The following is a 20105-nucleotide window of genomic DNA, read 5'->3' as shown; positions in this document are numbered from 1 at the left end:
TGTGGGCATGTTTTTTAAAAAAATTTTTGTTTTTGAATAACTTTTTTTTTCTATTTACAAAAGTAACATCTGAACTTTGTACTAGAGTTTGAAAACAGAAAAATATAAAGCAGAAAAGGCCACCATTGTTAATATTTTGGCATGCTTTCCCCAACATTTTGAGTTTGGATTATGGGTAAAAGTCAGAATATCATTCCTTTTTTCACTTAATATTATGCCAATCTATTTTATTGTCTTAAAAACAATTTAACATTTTCTAAGGACTACATCTTATGACCATATTATTGCTTAGCCATTCTTCTTTTATATACTATTTATCATTATTAGATATAATATTATGATAATTATCTTTGTATCATTTTAACCATATTTCTGCTTACTTTCTTAGGCTCTATTTCTTTTTTTTTCTTTTTTTCTTTTGAGATGGAGTCTCACTCTGTCACCCAGGCTGGAGTGCAGTGGTGCGAACTCAACTCACTACAACCTCCGCCTCCCGGGTTCAGGTGATTCTCCTGCCTCAGAATCCCAAGGATTACAGGTGGGTGCCACCAGGCCCGGCTAATTTTTGTATTTTTAGTAGAGTTGGGGTTTCACCATGTTGGCCAGGCTGGTCTTGAACTCCTGACCTCAAGTGATCCGCCCCCTTTGGCCTCCCAAAGAGTTGGGTTACAGGCGTGAGCCACCGCGCCTGGCCGAGGCTCTATTTCTAGAAGTTCAATTAATGGATGAATGTATTATATATGTGTATAGATAAACATATACATATACACATATACATAGATATGCAAATATATATATTTATTTTATTATTAATGAATATTATCCAATTGCTTTCTGGAAACATTTTTCTCATTATACCTTCTCACTATCAATATTCAAGAATGCCTATCTCATTGCTTTCTCTGTACTACATAATGTTTACATGGAATCTTTAACACTGAGTTTTATAGCTCAACAAATTGTTGGGTTATTTAATGAACTTTTCCAGGTCTCAATTTCTTTGATTGCAAAAGGGGACCAATACCATTATAAAGAACTGTTGTAGGCCAGGCATGGTGGCCCATGCCTGTAATACCAGCACTTTGGGAGGCCGAGGCAGGCAGATCGCAAGGTCAGGAGTTCAAGACCAGCCTGGTCAACCTTGTGTCTACTAAAAATACAAAAATTAGCTGGATGTAGTGGTGCATGCCTGAGGTCCCAGCTATTCAGGAGGCTGAGGCAGAAGAATTGCTTGAACCCAGCAGGCAGAGTTTGCAGTGAGCCGAGATTGCACCACTTGTACTCAGCAAGACTCCATCTGAAAAAAAAAAAAAAAAAAAAACCTATTGCAAAACTTAAATGAGATAATGTGCAGTGATTTGAAAGAGTAATGCGCTTTGTTTTCACACTCTGTAAAATAGGGCTTGAGATATAACCCATACCGTACACGGTGCATTTAAAGCCTATGAAGAAAATTAAGGATGGATGACTCCAAAAATCCCCAACAAAAGTGTATACTTCACCTAGCACCAAGAGTACCTAGCATCCTGCTGTGCTCAATTAATATTTTATAAGAGACCTTTGTGTGTCCTCACCAAAAGCTTTTTAAGGATTCATAGGATACCATCCTGCTGAGGAAAAGTGATTTGGAAATAGTATACAAAGAGCTTTTAAACACTATCTGTATTCACATTTCAAATGATAGTTGACTGAACCTATTAAATTAGAGTTACTAGGAACATTTAGTAGGGCAAAGTGACATGTGAGTGAAAACTTAGCTATAGCATTTTAATACTGATTTTTGCCACCTTAATGAATGTTTCTTATTATCTAGGACAGTAGTTATGCTGAGACTCGCTCCTAATATTTTCTTTCTCTGCTCTCAAAACTGCTTGACTTCCAAGAAAGTGTTTACTCACACTTGCTTCTAGAAGGCCGGATGTGGTTCTATGTGAGAAAAGGCAGTTAGTTTTCCAGGTGAGTTTGGTAGACTTGGTTCCTGCCAACAGGCAGCAGGAGATCCAAGAGCTTAGAAGCCTTTGGCTGAGTTTATGAAAGAATCTGAATTGATGCAAGAAGTTTATGCAAGAAGATATTCTTGTTAAGAATCAAGCTGGAGGTCAGTGAGTAAACATTCGACAGCCATTGATTGAGATTCTTGTTTGTACAAGGCCCTGTAGGTGACACAAAGATGAAATTAGAAAAGATTCTAGTTGCTTGCAGCCTAGGAGTAATTGGATATGGACTTGGAAGATGTGCAGGATTTGAGCAGGAGGAGATGGGGAGGGGAAGGCAATCCATGCATAGGGAAGAGTGAGCAGAGGTGCAGATGAAGGGGGCAGGAAATGAAGATAGAGAGCTGCTTCTGTTCACGAGGCTACTGACAGCATCCTTCAAAGTTTCTTGCAGGCCGGATCTGGGAGTGTGGCCAGGAGAACAGGAGGAGAGGAGGCCATTTGGCTACTTTGGAGACTGGGGAGTTGGGTAGAGGGCAGGCATAGAGGACAGGCAGTGTGTGCAGGCCAGTCTCAAGAAGAGGCAATGCCGAGGAGGAGAGAGGATGATGGTTGGAGTCTGTAGTAGAGTCTGGGGGGAAATTTGTAGGAGAAAGCTGATCTGTGGATGTTTTTAGGCAGAGGGGAGGAGTCCAGGGGAGAGAGAATGTGTGTAATGCAAAGAATAGAGCAAATTCGTCCCCAGATCCCCAAGGAGGGGGAGCCTCTTGGGTATCAAATGCAGGTATTAGCTTTGGCAAAGTGAAGTGTAGTTGGGCCTGGTGATGAAAATGAAGCTCTGGAGTCTGGTGGCCAGCAGATTGCATCTCAGCAGTACCACTTACTAGCCTGGAGGCTCTGGGTAAGCCCCTTGCCTGAGAGAAGCAATTGGTTTTGGTTGAGGCCACAGATCCTGGAGCTAGGCTGCTGGGTTCAAGCCCTGGCTCTACCACTTACCAGCTATGTGATTTAGTCTTCTCAGCTATAAAAAGTGGGTAATGATGACAGTAATACCTTAGGGTTGTTATAGGAGCTCAAATGACTTAAGTAAGTAAAACTCACAGAACAGCAGTGGGCACACACAGTAGTAAATATGATATTATACAAAGGTCTTAGCATCATTCCTGACACATGATCTATGCCTTTGCTATGATCATGAGACTGTTATTGGAGATGCCAAAAGTAGGGATGCCTCTCTTTTCTGGAGTGTGGTCACACTGATTCTGTAAATGGGCATAAAAATATCTAGCTAATAAGACTGCTCTAAGGATTCCATGAAATGATGTAAATCATCTGGTATAGATTAGACACTCAACCAATTTTGGTGCTCCTCTCTGCCACTTTCCTCCTTTTCCACATTCCTGGAACATAGTGGACAGTATCAGTAAGATGGTATCTGGGATGGAGTATGGAAGGATGGAAGTGAGCTACAATGGAATAACTCTAAATTATTCAAACCAATATTTTTTTTCCTAGAAAAGGCTATTAATTCATTTTTTGTTGTTGTTGAAGAGAAAGCTCTTCCTTTTCTAAAAGATATCTATTTCTTAGAGCAGACACATTCTTCCTAAGGCTGTAATTCTTGTCATATTTGTATGAGCAGTCACAAAGAAGTATTTTTTCAGAGATATTGGAATATGAGGACATTTTTATGTAGTTTACTGTGATTTTAGTTATATGCTAGAAAGATTGCCTCCTAGCTCATCGTTCTGTTGTTTTGCATGTTAGAGAAAATCTTGGACCACTGAATGATTGGGCTAGGAGTGGAAGGGTGAACATCAACAGGACAGGATTTAGGTAGCCAGAGAAAGTTACAGCATCCCAGCAGCAGCCTCTGGGGAGTGTTGGAGTTGCCATGGTCACTAAAGATGGTGATGATGTCCTTTGACTTGGGCATGAGGCTGCCATTACCATGTGTAGCTGCACCACCAGGGTGATGAGTTGGAAGTGGACATCCCTAGACAGGCACATCACTCCAGAGGAGCAGCCAAATGCACAGGGGCTTGATTCAGTCTGCAACCCTGTGACTGCTTTTTTTGGTTACTTTGACAAAACTGAGCCAGACTAGAGTGTGTGTGTGTGTGTGTGTGTGTGTGTGTGTGTGTGTGTGTGTGTGTCTGGTTTCTTCTGAATGACTGTGGACACCTAGAAGGCAGTGCCTCTATCTTGGTCTTCTGACTTGCCCATAGGGTTCTTTCCTAACTGGCCATTGATAAATTAGATAGAGCATAAGCTCTGGCTCCTCTTTCTCTGAGATCTCTCTGCCATTCCAGGGAATGGGCTCATGTAACAGTAGGAAAATTGGTTGAGGGGGGCCGGGAGTCATGATTCAAATCCCATTTTGTAGTGTGGTCATAAGTAAGGTTTTTAAAGTTCTCCAGAACTCAGTGCCTCCTCTGTAAAATAATGAGACTAGACGAGATGATCCCTTGAGCTTTGTCCAGCTTTGAGCCTGCAGAGTGTAATGACATAAACCTGACCAAAGGGGCACACTGTGTTGTTTATAGAGACAGTGCAATTGAAGTATCTCTCAAAGAAAAAGGGGACGAGGTGATGCTTTGTTTTGAAGTTGGACAAGAAGGAGAAAAATTCTCTTTGATTTTCAGAGTGTGTTATTTTAGTGATTGGTTGATTACTGACAGATGTTTAATTTTTTAAAAAGTGTTCTTTAGTAGAAGGAGACAGAGTAACACAAATACCTACAATTTGTAGTATCCTTGTTTATAAAATGTCTTCTCATGCATTATCTCATTTGCCTTCACACAACATAGAGCCAGTGTTCTCCTACTTTCCTATGAGGCAATTTACCTCATAAAGGCAACATACATGATCATCTAGGCCCACATCCCAGGTCTCCTGGTTCCTTGTCTGGTTTCTTTACATGCTTTCAATGTTTTCCAAACTATGGCACTCTAATTGTGCCAGAGATGATTTTTGGGGGCACGTGGAAATTAAATCTTTCAATGGGTTGATAATTCATTTTCATGACTATTAGGAAGAAATGTATAACATACACCTAAAATCTATGAATTCATGGCTATTATAGCAGGGCACAAGGATAAGTTTTAAAATAAATGAGGCAGTTTATAGGAAAACATTCACTAACTATGAGTAGTGGTGGAATTCAGATCTGAGAAAAATCCTCAAGGTGATACACAAAGGACTATTTCTTTCATCTCCTTCATAATTATTAAGCATTTATAAAGCATCATGCTTCTTCCAGGGGCTTTTTATAGTCATTCTTAGTTTAATTCATACAACAACCTCATAGTCTTGTTACAACCCATATCCTTCAGTGAAGGAGAGTGTGGTTCTGCCTGTTCATTTTCTGTCAATTTTTGATTTTTTTTTTCTTCTTTTCTCATTAAGGGGATGAAATATTCCCTGAGCTACTTCCCTGCTGAATATGCTCAACTATGTTCCAGGTTATCTCTTTGAGCCTTTGTTATTCTACTCCATATCCAAGGTCAACCTTTCTCGTTCTGTCTCTATGTACTGAATACTCTGCTTCTCTGGGGTGTGGTGATATCATACCATGAGTTTAAATTTAGCCTTAGCTATACAGCTTAGTTGTATTTTATACAGCTTGGCTTATTAAGTTTTCACATTTACTTTTCACGTTGTTGTGCGGTTGTGGTATTAGCCAGTTAGAGACGTTGTGCCTCTTGCCTCCTCTGTAAGTCGCCGTGGATATACAAACTGGGGACACATTAATATAAGTTCTGATGTCAGACTGACTTAGGTCTAAAGTCAACCCCTTACAATCTATGTGAACTGGAACCTCAGTCTTCTCACCAGTAAAATCAGAATAACAGGGTTACATATTCGTAGAGTTGAGAAGATTAAATGAGATAATATCCATAAAAGTTTTAGCATAGTGCTGAGTGCATAGGAAGGGGCCTTCAGCAAAAGCCATAATTACTATTCCCCTTTGAAGTGCCATCAGGCCCTCTGTTATTTTGCCTCCCTGATCTTCCTTTAGCTAAGAGTCCCTCTATGAGCTCCTTAAGCTTGGAAAAATTCTCCAAGCCTTAGCAAATGGTCTTGACATGCTGCTTCCCTCCTTGCTTCACTTACAACCTTATTCTTCTAAGATTGTCATTCATACCCTGATTTAAAATCTTTTCTGATTAACATGGATCAAACACCTTGTCTGTCTCACATTTCCTCTCTTCATGCACAGTGGATCCATCTCTTGTCTCTGGAATAGAAAGGCCTAGATTTAAATCCTAGCTCTGTTTCTGGCAGGTTGTGTGGATTTTAGCAAAACACCTCTCCTCTCCAAGCCTTGATTTTGTCAGCTATATGGTAGAAATGAAAACATCTATGTTATCCATCTTCTAGGATTTTAAAGATTAGATCCAAAGTATATGTGAAAATACTCTGTATGTTATAAACCACCATCTGTGTGTTCGTTATTATTTTTATTACCTTCTGCACTGGACATGGGCTCTAAGTCAGCTTAGAACACGGCTTAAGAGCGTGGTTACCCCTAATCTGTTCTTCTAGTAAACATAGGGGTAGATACAGCCATGCTTCATTCCTTGACCTTGAACAAGCCTTCCTGGGTGAGCTGACCAAAGTCCATGACATCTGCCTTCTTTTCCTAATATCAACAACTATTTATTGATTATTTATTATATAGCTAGCACATTCCTTAGATATTCCATTGATTCCTTCCCAATGATCCATGTGCATGTGATGCCTATTTTTATGATCTCCACTTTGTGGAAGGAAATTGAGCCTTAAAAATGATCCTGCCCAACGTTAGCCGGTTAAGTATGTGATAAAGCCAGTACTTGAATCTGGAGAATCAGGCTGCAGACTGCAGATGCACATCTTAGCTCAACAGAATGTCTCCCCCCTAGTTTGGGTTGATTATAGATCACTACAAAGATGTCACTTTAGTAATTTCACTTTTCACCTTCACTTTCCACCACACTATAAGGTTCTGTAACTCGAGATGTGGCAGTCATGTCTTCCCCTCCCATTTGAAGTCTTTGCTTCTTGCCCTGCACCTGTCTATCAAAAGGCTGGGAGGCTGAAACGTTGGAAAGTCACTTGGGTGGATAGCAAAGGGTTGTGTCATAGGGTGAACTATGGATTTTTATATTTCCTCGGGCTTTTCTCCCCCAGAAGCTGTTCCCATTGAAAGATCTGTGTAAGTGCAGAGGCCTGAGGAGGCACCCAAGTGGCATCCCTTATAAGATAAATTTAATTCAATTTCAGAATTTGAGTTTAAGTCAGTCTTTGGCCACCTCCTTCTCATCCTAGCTCTGAGAGCTAGATGGCAATAGCTGCCCGGGTCTTTCAAATTGTAGACTGTGGTTGTCACTGAATGGCATGTGCTAATTTCCTGCCAGGGATTTTTACCATTGTATTGTGTGTTTTTGCTGCATGGGAGGAGGAAACAACACGGTTTTGAGGAGCACTTACTCATATTTCTTTGGAGATGGCAGTTGAAACACAGCTTTCCCCAACAGCCTCCCCAGGTATGTGAAATGTCGTCAGGTGTCAGTTTTACAGAAATACCTCCATCCCATGGCAAGAGAAATTAGGAGCTTTTTGTGCATTGGTACACACATTGTGACCTAATTTCAAACAGAAACTTGCCAAATATTTCTTCAGTCTCCAAAAAATTAAACTAGGCTTCCCGCCAGATATCTGGCTCTGGTTTCCAATCCAGGAATGGCTCCCAAATGCTTATTCTGGATAGGCTGTAGGTGAATGCCTTCTACAAAATAAAGTGCATTATTTTTATTAAAGGTAACCCTAGCTGCAAAATCCTGAAACCTCAATACTTTGAAATTAGAAAGTTTATTTCAAGCTGGGTACAATGGTGGCTCACAATGGTAGTCCTAGCTACTCAGGAAGCAGATATGGGAGGATTACTTGAGACCAGGAGTTTGAGACCAGCCTGGACAGCACAGTGAGACCTTGTTTCAAAAAAGAGAAAGTCTGTTTCTTATTTATGTAAGTCCAATCAGGGGTGGGAAGGGTCCAGTCAGGTGGGTCTTGGGCTGATGAAAATTCTATCATCTTCATCTTTTGTTTTCTAAGCTGGCCCATAGTTGAGCACTGACATGGATCAAGAGAGGAGTATGGGAGGAGTAGGTGAAGAGCCCATGTTGTGAGCCAGGCCTGTAAGTGGTACCTGCAGGCAGAGGCAATGTTGACTGAAATTCAGCCACATGACCACATTCAACTGCAAGGCAGGCTGGGAATTGTAGTTATAAATGTATGCCTTGGAAGGAAGAGAAGTGGGCATGGTGAATCCCAGGTCCATTTCTGCCACAGAGCTGTGTTTTAAACAGGGTTATGGAGCTTCTAAGATAGAGTTTGGCTGTTTTCCATAACATGGAGAGACCAAGGCATTCCTTTACTTTCAGTGTTATTCCCCTTGTTCAAACTAGACCCCTTGACCTGACCTTTCCTGAGCCACATGGTGGGTCAATCTCTTCTGGCTTCTTTGTTTGGATCTCAACTTTCCTGTTTCACTGAGAAGGCCGATGACACTTCAGAGACCTGTAGATGGTCATCTGATATCCATCTGGCAGTGGAACACTGATGAAGTAAGCAGCCTTCCTTATGTCAGTCTATGAGCATCAGCTCTCATTTTGAACCTGTCAGAGTTTTCCTCATTGCCCTGAGGCTCACTCATGACTGGATGAGGCTCTTGGCAGCTCATGTTTTATTCCTCCTTCATTCCATTGTGAGATGGAGTTGCTGCAAGGCCATCCCTTTCCATGGTAACAGCCACAGACTCTGGTGCCACAGACATGGTCTGATGTCTCAGGAGGCAGGATCAGGCACATGGAAACAAGGCTCAGGGAGCGCTTGCGGAGAGTCAGGAGAGCTCACTAATTCAGTCTGTTATTTCAGAACAGATAAGGTGCATGTTTTTAAGAGGAGCTTCTACAACACTGTGTTCATTTAAACAATATAATAATTACACAGGTTTTTCTATAATGTACCTCCAGGATTCATAACAACAGACAAGATAATCACTTTGCTCCCAGAAGCAGGAGACAGCATGGTTTTGAATATAATGTTGTTAAATAAAATTGCATATCCTCAATGATATTCTGGCATTCTTCTTTGAATCACTATCCTCAATCAAGGTATATATACATTTTTGTGCAGAATTAATGAGGAATTTGGAGAATAATAGGTTAAGAAAATATGGTTTGTATGCAAGAGACTTTTTATTACAAATATCTCCCATGTGAAATATTTCCTTAAAAAAATCAAAGCCTAAGGTACATTTTGTAGCTTAATCTTTATATTTAATTTGATGACAGCAATGGACATTAAGTATGAAACAAGCTGTCCAAAGGGCTGTTGAATTATTTAATTACCTCTGGGATTAAGGAGGTGAGAGTCAGCACAAACAATTCTACAAGTGGGATGTGTTAGAAAGATCAGCTCTTTCTGTCTCCAAGCTTAGTAATTTGAACGATGTGACTATCCAAACACCAGTTGCTGTTGAGCAAAATATTAAATGCTTAAATCTGTTTGCAATATTTTACATTCCAGATGGTCATTTATCTAAAAGAAGTACCGAATGTGTTTTAAAAGTATTTTCAGTTAAATGAATTTTCAATGAAGTTAACATTCAGAATTAGTTTTTTAAAAAGGAAAAAATATACTTACATTTAAGGACGTTCTTTCATGACCATATATGTAACATTGAAATAGTTTCTAGCAATCAAACTAGAAAATTAAACAGAATTTATTCAGGAAGCTGGAGCATCTACCATGTTCCAGTTCTGAGGATACAGGGATGCGGAGTCAGGGCTTCTTGCCCTGAATGATCCTGGGATCTGTTCAGGGAAGACAACACTACAGTAAAGTTTTCTGGTGTGATCTTAGAAGTGTGAAGAAACTGCTATAAAATTCAGGTAAAGGTGTGATTAGTTACATCGGGAGGCAGGGAGACAGGAAAGAGAGGCATCAGGAAAAAATACACTTAAGATGTGCATTTCAACTAGACTTATACGAGAATGCATGGGGGTTTGTGGGAATGCAAACCAATAAGGAGACAGGTAAGAAACGGCTGAGGGAAAGAAACATGTAATCGGCAGCTTGAGAACAAATTGGTTGACTTTTTTTTTTTTTTTTAGGTTAACCCACCAAATTGCTATTAATGGGGAAAAAAGTTATGAGGATGGGCCTGATAACATCTCTAAATGCAGGAAATATTCCCAATTAAGCCTCATTCATCTGACATTGTCAGAGAATGAATTTTCACCCAAGTGATTTTTTCTAATACCTGAAACTTTCTAATTTAAGTATCAAGGCTTTATTTTAACTTTCTAAACCTGAAGAAACAACTTGACAACTCTCATTTATCTTAATAAATGTTGGCTATTGTGCTGTGTTAAAATCTCCTCAGGGGCTATTGAAGCACATGGAGCTAGCTGTCTTGAAAATTGGAGGCCTCATTTTGCTATTTTATTTTTAAATTTTGACTTCTGAGTTTTTTCTTCCTCTATTATTTTTTCTGTATCCTTACCTTGCTGTAAGCTTTTCTTGCTGCTGTCAGGATGCCTGCCTTTAATAGTTCTTTTAATCTGATTTGCTATCGTTACTTTAGGGAGGAATGGGAAATAAGAAATCCAGTCTTGCTCAAATTATGTTCAAGAAAGAATACATGGTTTATGAATTGAGGTAATCAACCAGGAGGTTTGAAATATGGGCTTTGGGATATCTTATTTGTTCATTCATTCATTCTTGGTTGTGTTTTATCTGGCAAGGTTTCTAAAAAAGGTGATCTCTAAAAATTCAGTTGTTACTCTATTTGAACTAACATTTGAATCTGTTTGGGAAAATGTCAAATGCTGAAATTACTTCAAGTTTATGTTTATCTTGGAGTAAACCATAGAGATTTTATAAAAGCAAACCATGTAGAACACAATATTTCAAAATGTTGATGGGATGCTTGTAGTCTACATTTTATACATTTCTCAGCCAAAGAAAACATTCTAGCACAAATAGAGTAAACAAAGTGAAACTATTCATTTGTCTTCTGTAGCAGAGACACACAGAGGCCTTTTCAGTGGATTGTTTTTTCAACAGTTTTGCCTTGGAACTTTGGTGATTAAACATGTACAATTATTATACAGTGAAATGACACATCAAGAGGCAGGATGGTATATTTGGGACTTCAAAATATATAAACTGATTTAGTTTTCTTTTTTCATTTTCTTTTTTTTTTCTTCATGACGGAGTCTCACTCTGCAGCCCAGGCTGGAATGCAGTGGCATAATCTCACCTCACTGCAACCTCTGCTTCCTGGGTTCAAGCGATTCTCATGCCTCAGCCTCCCTAGTAGCTGGAATTACAGGCTCCTGCCACCACACCCAGCTAATTTTTTTTTTTTTTTTTTTTTTTTTTTTTTTTTTTTTTTTTTTTTTTTAGTAGAGACGGAGTTTCACCATGTTGGTCAGGCTGATCTAGAACTCCTGACCTCAAGCGATCCTCCTAGCTCAGCCTCTCAAAATGCTGGGATTACAAGAATGCGCCATTGCACCCAGCCTAGTTTAGCTTTTGTTTTCCCCATTTTTTTCCCCAGAGAAAGCTAATTGACTCAGAGAGTATTCAAATCATGCAAGCATTAGGCTGCCAGGCAAGGATTTAAGCCCTGGTCCACTAAGCCCCTGCTCCTGGGAACTTGCACTTTATTCCAGTCCTTACAATAATGACTGCTTAATAGTGCCAATTTACCTGGAAGTCTATTACCTTATTTGTAAAACAAGATAATTAAATCAGTTTATTTTTCAGAGTTCTTCTAGCTCTAGTTAGACTCCTAGATGTTCTAGATTAATCCTAAGTGCCTAGAAGATGAAGAGAGAGATTGCTTTGGATGGAATGATTCCAGGGAGACTTCTTAGTGTATGATACCACAAAACTGAAAATATACAATTTGAGACTTGCTTTTGTAGCTGAGAATTACTTTTAATGGTGCCATTCTGCACCCCAGCCTCCAAGGCCTTGTCACAGACAAGTTCCAGACCCCATAGAAATAACATGCTGAAGAAGATAGATGAGCCCCATGGCAGAGCGTGTGGCACCAGTGGCAAAATACGTGGACTTCTTTGCAACTTTCAAAACTGCTTTCTGAGTAGGCACTTAAGGAGTGATGGAGGTATTTCTTGCTAGATGAAGAAAAAATAAGCATTATTCAGATAACCTCTCATTTCTCTTTAGCAAGGGAGAAAGTCATATTTAAAGCCATCCCTAACCATTTTATAATCATGCGGCCCATAGCATTGATGTCCCCTGAAAATTATTGCTTGTTAGAAGTCTGAGTCTCCCACATATAACTGTGTGTGCTGTGCACTGCACAACACTAGGGGGCACAATGCACGTGGGTTAAAATTTGGATGGCAGTCCTTGGAGTTGTGTAGTGTATGTGGTAACCCTTAGACACTGACAGCATTGCAGGTATTATAATAATAATCACCATTTATTGAGCCATTTATTCTGTACTAGTTACATCAAATACAATATTTCTTATAATTTTTACAACAACCCTATTAGGTAATATGATAAGCTGTAGTTTCCAGGGGAAGAAACTGGGACTCAGAAAGTGCCCACTGGTGGGCTGTAGTGGCAAGATTTGAACCCAAGTCTTCCTGACTTCATAGCCTGTGCTCTTTCTACCATACTCTACTCTCTCTGTGGAAATTCCCCTAAGCCAGGCCAATGCAGATTGGGATAAAGGAGAAGGTGATCTCAGCACCCTGGAAGCATTACTTCAGTGTTGACTTAACAGCATGAGACCACATACGATCATGCTGTCAAACCTTCCATGGCTCAACATTACTTAAAAAGAGAGCCTAGAGGCTAAATAATGCGACTGAGGCCTCATCTCCCATCCTTTCCACACTGCTCACCTACCTCTCTTCCAAAGTAGTCATTGCTTCTAACTGCCACGTTTTGAGGTATTTCTGGCCACATTGTGCACTTTTGCACATCTGGCCCCATGGACCATTTCCCTTCCTTTAGCTTTAGACTAACGCTACATTTTGGCATCTTTTGGGAACCTTTGAATAAAGAGCAAGAGAGTCATCATGCCCAAAGAAGGTGAGGAAGTTTTTGCTACAAATGCCAGAGCTCTACTCAAAGATGCTTTCTAGTTGAGGACTGTGGGATCAATGCAGAATAGTAGTTAAATATCAAGGGCCAGTCTTGCCTACAAACCCTCTATGACCAAGGTAGAGATCTATAGACCTAGTCACCAATAAGTGTGCTCACTCTTTTTCTTTCTTTTTTCTTTTAACTTTCATTTTTGGTTTGGGGGTACATGCAAAGGTTTGTTACATGGGTAAACTTGTGTAACGGGTTTGTTGTACAGATTATTTCATGATCTAGGTACTAAGCCTAGTACCAAATAGTTATTTTTTCTATCCTCTCACTCCTACTAAGTTTGTCTAAAGCAAGGTTATAATGTGTAATGTGTCATACATTGGGGAGGGGTTGTTTTTATGCTGTAATGCAGAAGTATACAATAGATAAGCAGTAACGATAAGGAAAAGGAATCAGATGAGACTGAAGATGCTGCCTTTGGATGCCAGGGAGAAGGAGCTAAGGCTGGCTCCATAGAGGCCCTCCATTAGTCATGTGCTGTACTCCCATGCACTGTAACATGCAGCCCCTCCCCTATCCTACGAGCACTGTTGTGTTGTATTTGCTGAGAAAATCTAGACTAACAGGAGATGTGAGGGATTGTCTAGAAAAGCACCAATGAATGATAGAGACATTTAACATTAGATTTCTTGATGGACTGCAAACTTCTTCTTCTTCTTTATTTTTGAGACAGAGTTTCGCTCTGTCACCCAGGCTGGAGTGCACTTGTGTGATCTCACCACAACCTCCGCCCCCTAGGTTCAAGCAATACTCCTGCCTCACCCTTCCGAGTAGCTGGCATTATAGGCACCCGCTGCCACATCTGGCTAATTTTTTTTTTTTTTTTGTATTTTTAGTAGAGACGAGGTTTCACCATGTTGGCCAGATTGGTCTCGAACTGCTGACCTCAGATGATCCACCCACCTTGGCCTCCCAAAATGCTGGGATTACAGGCATGAGCCACTGTGCCCAGCCTGGATTACAAATTTCTGGAAGAACTCCCTCCACTCCTCCCACCCTTTACCTTTACTGCTGATGTTGTCTCAGGGTATCTTCTCTGATCCTCTGCTCTTTTCCCAGACTGGGTTTAGCCTTAGCGATTGCCTCTATCTTTGCTCATATCACATCACTTTGTAATCTTTACTGGTTTCTCTCCTCTCCTCCACTGACAGCTCCTTGAGGGCAAAGGCAATGTTTTATGCATTGTGTTTGTTCAACACAACACACACATACTGTACTTAGCTGTAGTCTCACCACATACAGCTAGACCCCAAGGTAGCTCTGGCAAAGGTGAAGAGAAGATGGCAGTGACAGGAGGAGAAATCCCTTTAGAAGGTTCCCAGTGAGATGAAGGCAGACATCTCACAGCACCACCTACAGAGGGCTAGTGAGCGAACACGCGAACAAGAGCAGAAAGAGGAAGTTCCTGTAAATAATCACAATAGTAAAATATGCTCTGGACTGTAGTCTGGTGTCCCTTGTCCAAATTGACTTGGGTGGTCCCAATACTTCTCCACCCCAGCGGTGGCAGTGCATTCCCACTCCTCTAGCCCCACCAGCTCTGGCCTCAGTTTTTATTTTAGACCTGGACGATTCTTGGATGACTGCAACTTGTCCAAGATATACAGTGTTCAACAAATCACCTCCTTAGCCAAGAAACATTTAAAATTAGGCTATAAAGGTGTTTGCTATATTCCAAGAATAACATAAATCTCATGGGCCTGGTATCTTTCATGACTGGTGAATAATTCATGGACTCCGAGTCTCGCCAGTTACACAGGTGGAAGGGTCATCACCTCTATAGTATGATTAGAGCAATTACTTTTTAAGATGCACAGAACATCAGATGTAGATTAGAAGAATCTTAGAGATTACCTAAGTCTGAGCCTGTAAAGAAACTAAGGGATCAGAAAGGTCAAGACCTGCCCAAGGTCACACTATTGTTTATGAATCCTGAACAGGTATAGATGAAGGCTGCCCGCCACCCAGAGCTGTGGGAGCTTCTATATGTGGCTTCTGTGTCCCGGACCTCCCATGCCTCATCAGCAGGACGGGGCAGGCAGCACCTGTCTCATCACATGGCCCTGTTTTTTCCTACACTCTGCTGACCATGTGATTGCACAGTACTTAAATATTCTAAAAAGAATATGAAAATCATCGTTCTTGAGACACAGAAGGAAAGCAAGAAAGACAGCTGTCCTTCTCAGCTGCTCAGAGGCATTTCGTACAGTCTTACCACATTGAACTTAAAATTGGTCTTAATTTGTATTGACAACTGAAGGGATAGATAGTTCTCTTATTAAATACAGTTTCTATCCTCCACCTTTAAACTGCGGCCTTTTATGACATTGACCTGCTTTTGGAACTTTGTGAAAAGAAACTTCAGTTCCAGACAAATATTGCCTTTCTCATTTCTCTCTCCTTTCCCGGGCCCAGTTCCAAATTTGGAGGACAAAAAAAGAGGGACACATGGGAGAAGGCTCCTGCCCCATGTTTTAGAAACTGCTTTCCTGGTTCACCTGTGTTTCTTCCTTAGCCCTCCACTGGCACCACTGCCTCAACCTCCAGGTGTTCTCAGCCCTGGAGGAACCACTTTCATGGCTCACAGTCAGATTTAACTGGTGGCTACCATAAGTGATGTCAATGGTGCAACTTTACTTGGGAATGCTAATTTCTCCCTAACTCCATTGTACTCCGTGTGTGTGTGTGTGTGTGTGTGTGTGTTTCCTAGCTTTTCTGACCTTTTCTTTACAAGCTCTTATTTCTTCTTTCATGCTCAGGGCTTTGGCTGCTAGGGTGAAAATGGAAATATGTTTATGAGAGAAAAGGTAGCTATTGGGAGTTTAAAATTAAAGCAAGGAAATTGTTAATCTCTATGCAATGTTGACTGTGCACAAAGCATCATTCTGATCATTATAACTGGAGTTTACAAGCTTGTATCAGGTACAGTTCCTTCCCTAAAAGGCCTTATAATCTGGATGGGAAGTTAAGAGGTACACTTGCAAGAGAGGTATCTCATACTCTGGGACAGCATATTATGTTTTTGTTTCCCAAAGAAGGTACAAGTACCACTCATATGGCATTAAATAACTGATTCACTTTGTAAATGTAGTATATTGCTGTTTCAATTTCCTTTTATTTCTTTTCTCATTATTTAAAAAGGAGGGAAGAGAAAACTCAGATTTGTGCTAAATTATCTTTAAAACCTCTCTAATACTTTTAAATCTTTGTCAATAAAAGATAAAAAGAGTTAAGACTCTGATCCCAAGCCTCTGGACACTAAATATCCAGCTGCAATGTAATAACATTCTTCATTTTGATTGCATTTTTTTACAGACTACATTCTATTTTATTACAAGTAACAAGGTTTTTCTGTTTATGGTGGTAGTAATATAATGTTTCCTAACTAAATGTCTTAGTTCAGGCTGTTACCATAGACTTAGTGGCTTAAACAACACACATTAATTTCTCAGAGTTCTAGAGGCTGAAGTCTGAGATCAGGGTGCCACCTGGGTCAGGTTCTCGGTAAGGGCCCTCTTCCCGGTTGAAGGGCCACTGTTCTCTCCTTCCAGTGTCCTTACATGGTGGAAAGGGAGTAAGCTACCTTTGGCCTCTTCTTATAAGGGCACTAATCCCATTCTGAGGGCTCCAAGATCACAACTCGCTCACCTCCCAAAGGCCCTGTATCCTAATATCATCACACTGGAAGTTAGGATTTCCACATATGAATTTTGGGAGGAATGCAAACATTCAGTCCATAACACTAAAAAATTCATTTAGGTAGAAAAAGCAATTCCAAATAGTAAATAAATAATGGTATAGGATATACGAAAATATGGCAGAAATCACAAGCGGTGTGCAAATGTTTGTGAAACAGTTTAGAAGTGTCAAGTGAGGGCTTTAGATTTGAGTTGCAAGTGGAATTTCAACGAATAATTGTGTGCCAGGGGCTGGGAAGAATTCCTAGAGGAGGTGAGCTTTAAGGGAGCATGTGCGTGTGTGTGGAGATTCATGTCAGCAAAGATGTAAGATGTGATGGCAGGTGGGAGGTGGGAGTGTGAAGCCTATTAGACCAAATGAACAGTTTATGTCCAGGAGTCATGGCTGGAGAAAAGTCACAGCTGGAATCATGTGGTAGAAAAACCCATATGTGAGGAGTTTCTTTGCTTTTTTTTTTTTTTAACTTTTAATTTTGAGATAACTGTTTATTCACATGCAGGTATAAGAAGCAATAGAGAGATTCCATATATCCTTTGCCTAGTGTCCCCAAATGGTGGTATCTTGCCTAGCCACAGTTCAATAGCACAATCAGGAAATGGATGATGATACAATCCCCTGCCCTTGTTCAGATTTCACCCATATTATATGCACTCATTTTTGTGTATTTATATTTAATTCCATGCAGTTTTGTTGCATGTATTGATTGATGTGACCACTACCATAATGAAGACACAGCAGTTCCATCACAAGAATCCCACCTTTACCCTTTCATAGCCACAGCCATCTTCTTCCATTTCGTCTTTTCTAACCCATGGCCTTATTAATTTGTTATTCCTCTCTAGCTACAATTTTGCCATTTCGAGAATGTTATATATATGGAATGATACAGATTCCAAAATGTAACCTTTTGGTATTAGCTTTTCTTTTTTTTTTTTTTTTTTTCCTACTCAGCATAAGGCTCTCGAGATTTATTCAACTTGTTGTTTTGACCAATAGCTCATTCCTTTTACTTGCTGAGTGGTATTTCATAGTATGAATATGCCACAGTTTAATCATTCACCCATTTTGGAATATTTGAGTTGTTTCTAGATTTTGGCTGTTACAAATAAAGATGCTATAAACATTTGTGTGCAGGTTTTCATGTGAACATACGTTTTCATTTCTCTGGGATAAATACCCAACAGTGTGATTGCTGTGTTATAGTAAGTTTGGAATGTTTAGTCTTGTAAGAAACTTTTCTGGAGTGACTGAACCATTTCACATTCCCACCAGCAATTTATGAGGGATCCAGTTTCCCTGAATCTTTGACAGCATTTAGTGTTATCACCATTTGTATTTTAGCTATTGTGATAGGTGTGCAGTGATCTCTCATTGTGGTTTTCATTTGTATTTCTCTAATGGCTAATGATCTTTTGATGCTCTTATGTGCCGTCTGTATATTCTCTTCAGTGAAATGTTTGTTCATATCTTTTGCCCGTTTACCAATTCGATTGTTTATGTTTTTATTGTTGAGTTTGGAGAGTTCTTTGTATGCTCTAGATATAAGTCTTTTGTCAGATATGTGGTTCGCAAATATTTTCTCCCAGAATGTAATTTGCTTTTTAAAATCCCTTTCACGTGGTATTTCATAGAGCAAAAGTTGTTAATGTTGATGAAATCTAATTTATGAGTTCTTCCTTTTATGGATTGTGCTTTTGGTGTCAAGTCTAATAATTCTTCACTTAACTCTAGGTTCTGAGTATTTTCTCCTGTTTTTACCTACAAGTTTATAGTTTTACATTTTACATTTAAATCCATGATCAATTTTGAGTTGATTTTTGTATAAAGATGAGGTTTAGGTCAATGGTTCATTTGTTTTTGTTTGCTGTTGTTTGGCTTTGCCTCGCTGATGGATATCCAGTTGCTCCAGCACCACAGAACTGCTCTTCACATTTGTCAAAAATAGTTAGCCATATTTGTGTGGACCCTTTGCCTTTTACAACCCCTTGATATTTTTCTATCATTTGACAGCAACATCTGAAAGAGGTTAATGGACCTTTCACCCAAATGAATCATGCCACTAGTATAAAAAATTATTTGATTACAAAATAAGTAATAATTTAGAGAAGCCTCATTATATACTCATGAATCATCCCTAAGGCTTTATGGTCCTTATAAAAACAGATTGGCCCAGATCCCACCAAAATATTTCCTTTTACCTAAATAGAAAGACATGGGAAAAAGTTCCCATATTTTTTTTCCCCAGGGCCAATACATAGTTGCTTACGTTTGACTCAGAGTACTTTAAAGGGATGAGAAAAGTGATTGGCCCCCGAAAGGCTCCTTTATGCACAGGCCTGGGCAGAAACACACAACCAACAGCTCTGTCGGGAACGTAGGAGCCTGCTCGCCTACAAAAATGATAAGAGAGGTCTAAAGAAAACAAGCTAATCCTTTTGAGGGACATACTGAAGCCAGATAACCCAGGGTATTCACAGCAAGATACAGTGAGTCTTAAAGCTAAGCACTGTGCAATTAGCTTTGCTTCCTTGGGTTTTTGAAACATGCATCTGTATAAACCTGCCTGCGCAGACATCCCTAGCCCCAAGCTGGGTCTGCCAAAATCCAGTGAATCGGCTCTAAAATGTAGATGGCACCTAGCAGTGACCAAGACTCAGCCTCAGGCAGCCTGCAAACCTGTGAGGCCCAGTGGAGCAGCCGAACAGAAGTATCTGGAAAAGTTTCTACGTGTTCATGGAATTTCGTTGCGGGAAACCACCAGAGCAGAGACGGGCATGGCATACAGGTACTGCTGATTGCAAAGTCATCCAAGCAGGGCACTGCACTGATGTCAAAGGTTGTTATTAAAGAAATAAGGACTGAAGTAGCAAGACAAAACCCTGTAAGAAAAAGAAAGAAAAATGCAGTGAGCCCTCTTCTTGGGTTGCCTTCTTTTTTTTCTTCTTCTTCTACTTTTTTTTTTTTTTTTTTTTTTTTTTTAGCTTTAAGTTTTCTCTTTCCTCGGGGGGTTACGCAAAAGACAGTCAAGTTCACCTGTGGAAACGCCTAACCATGTGCTGCCAGAAGAAGTATCTTTGGCTCTGAGTAGGGAGATGATTTAGCAGGTCAAAATGAAGAATGGGGACTCCATTCTTCTTAAGGGAAAGGGAATTTATAAGTTAAGAGTGGAATTTTTATTTTAATGCTGCCTAGGATTCAAGACTCATTTTCTTCTAAACTTGAGTCATGTGGTCTGTACTAACAGCTAATAAAGTAGTTCAAGTTCTCCTTGAAATGACAGCA

General features: G+C 40.0%; 1 protein-coding gene across 1 annotated transcript in view; it reads left to right on the top strand.

Moving 5' to 3' along the window:
* The first annotated feature begins 19149 nt into the window (after positions 1-19149).
* Positions 19150-20105, top strand: part of KCNAB1 (potassium voltage-gated channel subfamily A member regulatory beta subunit 1) — a 419409-nt gene continuing 418453 nt past the window's right edge. Inside the window, exon 1 of the mRNA XM_010365897.2 lies at positions 19150-19608. Within this exon, the coding sequence (XP_010364199.1) occupies positions 19367-19608 (242 nt within the window). The 5' untranslated portion in view covers positions 19150-19366. The remainder of the gene's footprint in view (positions 19609-20105) is intronic.

This window comes from Rhinopithecus roxellana, chromosome 1 (assembly GCF_007565055.1).
Source record: "Rhinopithecus roxellana isolate Shanxi Qingling chromosome 1, ASM756505v1, whole genome shotgun sequence".
Taxonomy (NCBI): Eukaryota; Metazoa; Chordata; class Mammalia; order Primates; family Cercopithecidae; genus Rhinopithecus; species Rhinopithecus roxellana.
Note: the sequence above shows the minus strand (reverse complement) of the source record. Positions and strands in the feature narration are given on the sequence as shown.